Source organism: Lemur catta, chromosome 5 (assembly GCF_020740605.2).
Source record: "Lemur catta isolate mLemCat1 chromosome 5, mLemCat1.pri, whole genome shotgun sequence".
NCBI lineage: Eukaryota > Metazoa > Chordata > Mammalia > Primates > Lemuridae > Lemur > Lemur catta.
In genome coordinates, this window is record NC_059132.1 from 113,667,276 (window position 1) to 113,678,488 (window position 11,213).

General features: G+C 55.0%; 1 protein-coding gene across 1 annotated transcript; it reads right to left on the reverse strand.

Moving 5' to 3' along the window:
- Positions 1 to 9,069: 9,069 nt before the first annotated feature.
- Positions 9,070 to 10,476, reverse strand: LOC123638841 (putative tripartite motif-containing protein 75). The gene has a single exon (XM_045552650.1). It carries the CDS (start codon positions 10,474 to 10,476, stop codon positions 9,070 to 9,072), a length of 1,407 nt encoding a protein of 468 aa, XP_045408606.1.
- Between the last annotated feature and the right edge of the window lie 737 nt (positions 10,477 to 11,213).

The following is an 11,213-nucleotide window of genomic DNA, read 5'->3' on the forward strand; positions in this document are numbered from 1 at the left end:
ATGGTCACGGAGCCCCCCTGTTCTCCCCAACCATGTGAACCTGGTAGAAAGTCCCAGGGCCTTCCTGAACCAGTGGCATCTACACAGCCAGGTGTGGGGCAGGCCCTGGTGGGACCAAGCCTCCCAGGGAAGCCCAGAGAGGGGAGCTGGGGGACCTGTGTCCACACCTGTCCTACCCCTCTGTCCTCTGCAGCAGTGGGGTGGGGACGGGGGGCAGCTCTCCCTCCCGGAAGCCTCTCTGGCTGACCAGGCCCTGGGCTACTGCTTTGGGCCAGGAGGGTGTCAGGACGCTGACTTGGCAGCGGGGTGTCATGTGGCTGTGGGGTGCAGAAGTCTCGGGGACACAGGGCTCCTGGACAGCTCCCTGTGCCCAATCCACAGGTGGGGGACTGTGCAGGGGCTAAGGGGCTTCTGCCCGCCCCCCGGGCCGTGCAGGCCCCTCTCTGTCCCTCCTGCATGGTGTGACTCCTCCCTCAGCATTCACCCCCCACCCCCACCGGGGGGCTCCGGGTTTTGGAGTTTCATTCCAGGTGGCCTTGGGGCTGCTGGCAGTGGGTGGTCGGTCATGCTTGGCCACAGCAACTCCTGGACGTCTGTTCAGCCTCTCACTGGAGAGACAGCAACGTTCACACCCTCCCCCTCCGCAGAGGCAAGGCAGGACCAGCCCCGTCAGACACCACCCAGCCCACAGCACACCTGGCCCCTGGCCCTGGAGTTTGACTGCCACAGCCTCAGGCCTGCTGGGCCCCTCCCAGGGACCTGGCCCAGGGCAGGCTCTGTCCTCAAGCGGCAGTGCCAGGGCCCTCTCACTGGAGCCACGTGGGGATCGAGCAGCCGGATGCCAGAACAGGGGCCTCGACCTGGTTCCTGTTTTGGGCACAGAACCACCCAGCTCAGCACCTCACCTGCCTGGTCCCAGCCGTGTCTGTGTTCCTGGGCCTCCCCAACATGGCCCATCATTTTGTTTGAAGTGGGCAGCTGCTGGGGGTCGGGGGGCTGAGGCAATACGGCAGCGATCAAAGCTCCTGCTTGTGAGCACTTGTGAGCACCTTGTGAAGCACCTCAAAATCCACCAGGGACACAACAGCCAAACTCAGGAGACGCTCGAGACACACGTGGGGGCCTCTGACCCTGGCAGATGGGGACTTTGTGAAAATTGGCTGGCCTCAGGGCAGACAGCTGTTAGGGTGGCCGTTGCAGAGAACACAGGGAAGGCTCAGGTCACACAGCGAAAGTTCCCGCCCAGGCTCTGGTCAGGTTCATTATACAAATGAGGGATTCACTGGCTTGGTCTGATTGGTCAGTGTGCCTGAGTCCTGATTGGTCAATACAGATGAGTCTGATTGGTCACTGCGGCTTACATCTAATTGCTCAATACAGCTGAGTGTCAATGGTTAGTGTGGCTGAGTCCTGATTGGTCAATGCAGCTGAGTCTGATTGGACACTGAGGCTGAGTCCTGATTGGCCAGAGCAGCTGAGTTTGATTGGTCAGTGATGCCAATTCCTGATTGGTCAGTGCAGCTGAGTCGTGATTGGTCAGTGTTGCTGAGTCTGATTGGTCAGTGGGACTGAGTCCTGATTGGTCAATACAGCTGAGTTCTCATTGGTCAGTGCACTTGTGTCCTGATTGGTCAGTGAGGCTGAGTTCTGATTGGTCAGTGCAGGTGAGTCCTGATTGGTGACTAAGGCTGAGTTCTGATTGGTCAGTGCACCTTAGTCCTGATTGGTCAATACGGCTGAGTCGGATTGGTCAGTGCAGCTGAGTCCTGATTGGTCAGTGCAGTTGTGTCCTGATTGGTCAGTGCAGCAGAGTCCTGATTGGTCAATGCAGTTGTGTCCTCATTGGTCAGTGTGGCTCAGTTCTGATTGGTCAGTGCAGCTGAGTCCTGATTGGTTAGGAGAACTGAATTCTGATTGGTCAGTGCAGCTGAGTCCTGATTGGTCCGTTCAGTTGTGTCCTGATTGGTCAGTGAGGCAGAGTTCTAATCGGTCAGTGCAGGAGAGTCCTGATTGGTCAGTAAGGCTGAGTTCTGATTGGTCAGTGCAGTTGTGTCCTGATTGGTCAGTGCAGCTGAGTCCTGATTGGTGAATACAGCTGCATCCTGATTGGTCAGTGAGGCCGAGTTCTGATTGGTCAGAGCACGTGAGTCCTGATTGGTCAGTAAGACTGAGTTCTGATTGGTCAGTGCTGCTGCGTCCTGATTGGACAACACAGTTGAGTCTGATTGGTCAGTGCCGCTGAGCCCTGATTGGTCAATACAGCTGAGTTCTGATTGGTCATTGCAGCTGAGTCCTCACTGGTCAGTGCAGCTGAGTCCTGATTGGTCAGTGCAGTTGTGTCCTGATTGGTCAGTGTGACTGAATTCTGATTGGTCAGTGCAGCTGATTCCTCATTGGTCAGTGCAGTTGGGTCCTGATTGGTCAGTGAGGCTGAGTCCTGATTGGTCAGTGCAGGTGAGTCCCGATTGGTCAGTCAGGCTACGTTCTGATTGGTCAGTGCTGCTGCATCCTGATTGGTCAATACGGTTGAGTCTGATTGGTCAGTGCAGCTGGGGAAACATACTGTCCCAGGCAGGCAGGGAGCTGACCAGGGGCACAGCCGTGTCCTGCCATCCTGCCCCTTCTCTCCCGGGGCAGGGCCTGGCCCAAGGAGCAGACCCCGGGTCCGAGATGTGGGTGACCCTGAGGTCTGCTGAGGGACTTGGGAAGCCTCGCTCTGCAGAGGGAAACCTTCATCCTTTGTCGAGAGAAGAGAAGATTCTACCTGTTGGGCTGGCCTGAACCGCACAGGTGTGCGTGCCGAGTCATAGCGGGGAGGGGGCTGCTCCTGCCATTGCGGGGTTGGCTCAGACGGAGACGCCGTGCCAGCCCGACGGGGCCCACCCTGCTTACGGGGCACTGGGGGAGACACCGGGTTGCATCCCTCACCGGGCGTGCACTGGGCAGACAGGCTGGAGACGGTCCCCAGGAAGGCGCCTACGTCCCCGCCCTCTCACCAGCCAGCGCAGTGTGGCAGCAGCTGCCCTCATCCTGGGGTAGGTTTGGGAATGTGCCCTGAGCCACGGACCTAGCGGGGTGGGGGCTGGGCAGACAGCAGCGCACCCGTCTGCACCCGGCCAGACGCTGGGGTGGGGCGTGGCGCGCGCTGGGCCTGGGAGGAGCACCTGGTGCCCGGCAGGGGCCACCACACCCACCTCCTCCGCCTTCCACGGCCCGCCAGGCCACAGGGCCACCTGAAGCCTTAAAGGCGGAGGAGGGAAAGGCCCCGCCTCCCACTTTCCGGCGCTGCCTGGGCTTTCCCAGGTGGGCCCGGCGCCCCCAGCTGCACGCCCGGCTCTGGGACCCTCTGCCCGCGGCCCGGGGCGGGGCAGCCTTGGCAGGAGCTCCCGAGACCCCGCACCCCTTCCAGGGGGCCGTGGGGCCCAGCGCACCCCCAGCCCTGGCAGGGAAATGCCGCGGGGCTGAAGGCTCCGCTCCCGGTGACCCCTCAGGCCTTCTCCCCATGTTTCGCCCGAGGCCCGACCTCCTGGGCCCGCCTCCCGCCCCATCCTCCACCTGCCCGTCCACCCCCCTCCCCTCCCATCCCCCACCTGCGCCGCCACACGCCAGACCCCCGCCTCCCCGTCGCCCCCTTCCCCGCCCCTCTCCGTCCTCTCCCCATCCCGGTCCTCCCGCCCCGCCCCGCCCTCGCCCGCTGTCCGGCTGCGCCCCCGTGTGGCCGCGGGGGGACGAGCGGAGCCGCGGCGCGGGGCTGGGGGGTGGGCGCGGACGGGAGGGGCGGGGCCGGGGCGGACAGGGGAGAGGAGTGGGGTCGGGGCCGGGGCACCCCGCGTTCCCCGGCGGGCCAAGCCTGACACTCCCCGCGAGCAGCATCGTGACGGTCGTTGTAATGAGTCGCTGAACGTGGCTGGCGGAAACAGATCGTGCAGCGCGTGCTCGTGGTCCGCGGGGACAGCGCTAACACGCACTAGCTATTCTGGTCGTCCTCGTGGGGAAACTGAGACACACAAACCACTGAAAAGGCCAAAGCGGGCCTGGGACTCCAACCCTGGACAGCACAAGCCAGAGCTGGGCCTGAGCCCTCACCCAGCCCTCGCCTGACCCTCGTCTGGCCTGAATGTCAGGTTAGACCCACCTAAATGTGACACAGCAGTAACTACTCTTGACGACTGAACTGACAGACACTTTGAATGTCAAAGTCTCAGGTAAGAGTAAAGGCAGACACGTTTTTCAATGCAATCACTATTAGTTTAGCCAACGTCGAGGGGACTCGAAGTGGTGAGCAAGTTCCTGATTTTAGGTAAATTTCCTAGTGACGGGGGCTCGGCCTGCTCAGGGTCAGCCAAGTCCACCCAGAGCTTGAGACTGAGCCCGGGCTTCGGGTGCCTTGGACGGGTCTGGCGAGAGCTTCGATCACAGCTTCTGTCGCTGCTGGGGACAAGAGCCAGTGCAGCCCTAAATGCCCACGTGTGTGCCCATTGCAGGGCTGGAGTCAGGGCCAGGTTGGTACCCCTGTACCCTGGGGATGGGATCCGTGCTGGCCCTGCGGTCCTTCAGGTGGGGAGGCAGGCCCTGGCCTGGGACAGTGCCCTCCCCTCCCGGGAACATGCAGCCCTCCGTGGTTGGCAGAGGCTGCTCCATCTGAGGCGACAGAGGCCAAATGAGTCCTTGCGGGGAGCGGGGTGGGCAGAGCTTTGGCCTGATCCCTGCCACAGGCTGGCTGGAGGTCCCTTGCCTAAGAGAACTGAGGGTCACACCCCCTGGGCCAGAGGCCTGGCTGCAGAGGAGGTGCAGGGATTTCCTTCCCCGGGCTGCTTGGGGCCCGGAGACTTTGCACCTCTGTGCAGGAGACCAACAGGGGCTGGGACTCGGGCGCTCCCAGCCTGCTTCCCTGGTCTCGGAGCAGTGTCTCCATCTGGTATGGCAACTGTCCCTGTTTGCCCGGGACCTTTGGTGCTAAACTGGGGGCTTTCCCCTTTTCCCCCAAGTTCTGCAACACGCTTAGAAGCAGCTACTTCCTCGCCTCCCACACTTGACTACAGATGTACCTGTAGGTGACAATTTTAGTATTTTGCCACTATTTGCCAGTCCTGTGGGCAACGAGCACCCAGGACCTCGGGAAGCAGGGTGTGAATGCCCTGCAGGTCGGAGCAGAGAACCTATTCCAGACATCCAGAGCTGATTCAGAGAGCCTGTGCCTGGGGTGCTGCCCCAGGACCGGCCCCGGGTCTGTCCAGGTGCAGTGAGGGAGTGCAGCGAGGGCTGTGCATGTGGGGTTGGCACAGGACTTCCGCCCATAGGGCGGGGCAACTGCAGCCTTTACAGAAGGCTGGGGTTGGTGGGGTCGCCAAGTGCTAAGCAGGCCTGACCCTGCTTAGCGTCCGAGATGAGCCAAGACCGGGCGCATTCAGGGTGGTACCGCCGTAGACAAGGAAGAAAAGGTGGTGCAGAGCTGGGGAGAGTGAGGGCACCCTGGGGCCCACATCTGAGAACAAAAGGACGTCACCGCTCTTCTGCCCGAGGTGGCCTTGGTGGGGGCAAGTGGAAAATGACTTTTTCACGCCCAGTTCTAACCCAAGCTGGTTTCCGGAGCCAGAGCCCACCCAGGGAAGGGGGACCAGGGTCCCGCAGCAGTTCCTGCATGGAGAGCGCCGGGTGAGTGGCAGACCCGGCCCCTGGCTCACCTGCGGACCCCCTTTTAGCCATGGATGGCTTTCAATTACCTGGAGTCAATTGTGGACCAAAAGTATTAAATGGAAAATTCTAGAAATAAGCAATCCATCAGTTTAAAATTGCATTCCGTTCTGAGTAGCATGATGAAATCTCGAGCCTTCCCACACTGTCCCACCCTGGACGTGAATGGTCCCTTTGTCCAGCGTATCCCCCACTGTTGGTGGTCCCTGCCCCATGGTCACTGAGCAGCCCTTTGGGTTATCAGGTCGACTTTCTCAGCTTCGAGGTGCTTGTGTTCCAGTGACCCCTATTTTACTCAGTAATGGCCCCAAGGCACAACGGCAGTGGTGCTGGTGATTCATATATACCACAGAGAAGCTGTGAAATGCTTACTTGAAGTGGAAAGGTGACAGTTCTTGACTTAAGGAAAGAAAAAAAATGCTATGCTGAGGTTGCTAAGAACCTATAGCACAATAACATTTTGTGAGAGAGGCAGAGACCACATTCCCGTAACTTTTATCACAGTATATTGTTATAGTTTTCTATTTTACAATTATTATTAGTAACTCTTACTGTGCCTGATATGTATGTATAGGAAAAAAACATAGTGTATGTAGAGTTCCTTACTGTAAGGGTTCAGGTGTCCACTGGGGGTCTTGGAACGAATCCTTGCCCATCACGGGGGCTACTGTGTGTAATTTACTTACTAACCTTGTCTCTCTCCCCTGACTAGGATGCAAGCTCCGTCTTTGCTCATTACTGTATCCCCGTACCCGGAACAGTGCCTGGCACAAGGAGGCACTCAAGCATTTGCTCATGAATTAATGTAACTAACTTTAGTGATTTCACCACTGAATCTAGTAGAAAAGTGACTCTTGCATAAGCTCCGAGGTCGTCTATGTCATCCAGCCCTAACCTGGGCTCAGTTTTCACTTCCTTTTTAGGAAATCCTGAACTGAGAGATTATTTTAAAGGTCTCTTTTAGAAGTTCACCTCTAGGACACAATAAAAAATAACAATATCAGAAACAGATAAAAGACTGATAGTTTTTATAAGACAAAAAGAGGTAAGACTGATACTTTTTATAATCAGTGGTATTTACTATTATCCTGAAGTGCTCATCAATTCAATACACTTGGATAAAGGGGAAGATTTAATACTATGTGTATGGGATGGTTTTATATCTAGAAAAGTTAAGAATTGACTGTTAAACTATTAGAAAGCAAGAGTGGCAACCTGTAAAACATCCAGGTCAGCAGCTATCTTACCATCAAGAACGAGTTTTAAATACAGTGGGAAAAGGCACCATTGATGATCATGTATGAAAAAATATTCAATATTTTTTAGTCTTCTAGAGCTCTGCTATCATTAATAATCCAATCTCCTATTAATAAATCTTGAAGATGTTTCTGTGATTATAGGGGAACTAGAATATGTTCAAATAGAAAGTTTAGCTGGGACACAATTGGTCACACCTGTGATCCCCACAATTTGGGAGGCTGCAGTGGGAGAATGGCTTGAGGCCATGAGTTCAAGACCCGCCTGCACAACATAGGGAGACCCCATCTCTATGAAAAACGAAAAATTTAAAAAGAAATAGAAATTTCAAATTGGGGGAAATATAAGTTATTCAATAAAAGAGTTAAACTCTATATATCACCCTCAATAATCATATCCATTTCAGATATAGCAAAGACTTAAAAGTTTAAAAATGGGCCGGGCGCGGTGGCTCACGCCTGTCATCCCAGCACTCTGGGAGGATCGCTGGAGGTCAGGAGTTCGAGACCAGCCTGAGCAAGGTGAGACCCGTCTTTACTAAAAATAGGAAAAATTAGCCGAGCGGGTGCGGGTCGCGCGGGTCCCTCCGCCGGGCCGGCTGCGCGCGGCTCCCGGGAGGAGAAGCCGACGGGGCGACCGGCGCGGCGGGGCGGCCTCGTCTCCTGTCGGCGCTGCGGCCGGCGGACCTGCGCTCAGTCCGAGCCTGCCGGAGGGGGTGGGCAGGCGCGGGGCACCGCGTGCCACTCGGGTCGCCGCCGAGCTTGCTGTGGCAGAGCCTCCCCGAGAGGAGGTGGCCGCTATTGCTGGTGTAGAAAATGAGGGCGAGGAGACTGGCCCAGCTGGGTGGGGTCAGAGGACAAAAGGCTTTTTATGCTGTCCTGAGATGCTGAAATTTTACCCTGTAAGCAGTGAAAAGTCTGAAGACTTTTAAGTAAACACTGGTGTGTTGGATCGTTTTGGCTATAGCGTGGACGATGGGTTAGAAAGTGGTAAGAGTTGAGTCAGGAGTTGGAGAGCAGCCTGAGAAAGAGTGAGACCCCCTCTCTACTGAAAGTAGAAAAAATGACCCAGGTATGGTGGCAAGCACCTGTAGTCCCAGCTACTGGGGAGGCTGAGGCAGGAGGATTGCTTGAGCCCAGGAGTCTGAGGTTGCTGTGAGCGAGGCTGACGCCACCGCACTCTAGCCCGGGCAACAGAGGGGGACTGTCTCAAAAAAAAAAAAAAAAAACCAACTTGTCAGAGATAGTTATAGGTGGCTTCATAGTTAACAATGCTCTCAGTTGCTTTTCAATTTAAAGTGATTATTTGAATCCTGTTATTCAAGGCTAAAACACATAGCTCTCTTATTTTTGAATTCAGTTTAGAATAGTTTTAGCATTTAGAGTAGTGTAAAAAGTTCTAAGCTACTGCATACATTTTATGATTTGGATCACTGGTTTTTTTTAAAGCACCATTAAATATTCTAATACTTTTAGTTTTGTAATTTAGATTGTGAAAGGAATAATGGATGCTAAGTATTACATCTGTTTATTGGGAAGGGAATTTTGTTACGAACAACCAGGAATCTTTTATATTGGAGCACAGGTTTTTAAAAAACCATAATTTAAAAGCCATTTACCCTTGAAGAGTAAAATGTGAGTGTTTAGCAGGGACATTTCTAAGAATAGAATAACTTAGGCTGGGTGTTGTGGGTCACGCCTGTATTCGTAGTACTCTGGGAGTCCGAGGCGGGCAGATCTCTTGAGGTCAGGAGTTTGAGATCAGCCTTAGCAAGAGGGAGACCCTGTGTCTACTAAAAATAGAAAGAATTAGCCGGGCATGGTGGCGCACACCTGTAGTCCCAGCTACTCGGGAGGCTGATGGAGGATCGCTCGAGTCCAGGAGTCTGAGGTTGCAGTGAGCTGTGATGACGCCACTGCACTCTAGCCAGGGTGACAGAGCGAGACTCAGTCTCAAAAGCAAAACAAAACAAACAAAATTTCTGCTTGGAAATGTTGAAACGGTGAAAGAAAAAATTGGAGGGATTAGATTTACAGATTTATTAATACACTATCGTAGGCACCTTCCATTAAAAACAACAACAACAACTAGTAAAATGGTTCAGCCTCAGGGGACTTTTCATTCACAATCTGCTCCTGTACAAACCCTGAGAGGCTTTGAATCAGGTCCTACCCGGAAATAAGGCCGAAGAGGTCCACTGAAGGTGTCACTGAAAGTACAGATGCGAGATTTCTCGGCCATGTCATAGAACGAGATCTCACCCAGCTCGTAGTCCAGGAAAACGCCAATGACTCTGTCCTTCACGTCTAGAAGAGGGGCTGGAACAGCTCCGGGGGCGTCGTAGCCACTGTCCTGCAGCCGGACCGCCCAGCACCCCTGCCAGGGCGATGGTGGCCTCCTGGCCTTCGTGGGAAGAGAGTCCTTGCACACGCCAACGGCCCATTCAGACTTGTCTCCCACTTCCACTTCCCAGAAGTGCCTGCCAGAGTGAAAATACGGAAAACCGAGGACAACCGGTCTGCCTGTAAATCTTCTTGGAAGAGCACGAACCTTTTGTTTTCTCTTTGTAAATCTCACGCATTTCTTATCCTCAGAGACCATCAGGTTCGGGTGTGCCGTTTCGGGGTCTAGCATCACATCTACTTTGAATCTCCTTATGATTCTCTCAAGGGCCGAATACTGGGGAGGAAAACTGCAGCCTTCTCTCCTTAAATGAATCGAGAAGACTGATGGGCTAGCCTCATTTTCAGACCTGTAGAAAACTTTAATTTGTGATAGCATTTCCACTTCAGACAGCCCGCTGAGCTCTACGACCTTACTTAATTGACTTTTGAGTGTGGAAAGGTAGTTTGAAAATGCTGTTATGTTGGCACTGAGTTTCTGTTCAATGTCCTTCTCTTCTTCGTCTAACCTGGAGAGCATTGCATCTTCCTCACGGTCTAAAAACTGGTTCAGGTGCTCAAATTCAGAGGATAATTCTTGCCTCTGGTTTTCCACCCTCTCTCTCAGTTCCAAGGGTTTTTTCCTTTGAATGCTTATTAATTTTTGAAGGTCTGCCAATCGCCTCTTCAGGGCCTCCATGTAACCGCGGAGCCTCTTCCTGTGATGAGAGGCAGCCTCCTCTACGGGCCTCACGTGGTGGCCGCGGTGCTCCGGGGCCTGAGTGCACAGGGGACACAGCATCTCCAGGTCCTCCTCACAGAAAGCTCTCAGGACCTGGCTGTGCTTGTCGCACAAGGACGTCTCTTCCTGCCCCTTTTTATTGCCTCTGGGGCTGTGCAGCAGCCTGGCGATTTCCACCATCCTGCCCAGCTGGGTGTTGCTGCGGAAGTGCCCCTCCTCGCAGCGGTAGCGGCAGACGGGACACGGGAAACTGTCCTGCAGGTCTGCCCAGGACTGCTGGACGCAGGAGCGGCAGAAGTTGTGCCCGCACTCGATGGTGACCGGGTCCCTCAGGTAGTCCAGACAGATGGGGCACTTGGCTTCCGCTTGGAACCCTGCCACCGCTGCCGCCACTGCTGCCATTGCGCTGTGCGGGAAGGTCGCGGCTGCGGTGCGCTTTCCTCGGGCGCTGGCGCTCCGGGTCCCCGTGAGAGGCAGAAACGCCCTCAGATCTCACCGTCCTTCTTGGAGACAGTGGCGATCTCGCTATGGTCCCACTGGTTTCTCCCGGTGGTGGCAGCGCTTGAGTCTTGAGTCCTCAGGCGCCTTAATTCTGGCTGCTGCGGGGAGTCGCACCCGCGGCCGCGCGGGCCACCTGCTCTGTCGCCCTGGCTGCTCGGCTGCTGCCTCGGTTGCTGTGGGTGGCAAGATGCTTCTTTCCTTTAAAAAAGCAAACCAAACGAAATGAAACAAAATCCTGACTTTATTTCAGGGGGTCCTACCCTCTGCCATACCCTGGTTAATCATAGGTTACCCTCCCCTTTCCCCGGTCTTCCGTTCCCATCCTTCGGGGCCTTTCTTTTCTCCTGTGCTCTGGCCTCCCACCCACCTGGCACCAGGACCCCCACATGCCACCACCTGCCAGTCCCCGCAGCCGGGCCCTGGGAGTGGCAGGGGCTCTGAGGCATGTCAGCCCCCCGTCACTATCTCCGTAACTTGGAGAAGTTTACTTCACATCCTGAATTCTTGCAATCAGGTAAATAAGGATAATAATCTCCCTTTCAACTTTGGTTTTGTGAGACTGTAGAAGAACTTAAGGAAAGCCCTCCTCAGTTTGGGGCCTTAAAATAAGCTATGTCTTTTCTTTTTTTTCTTTTTTG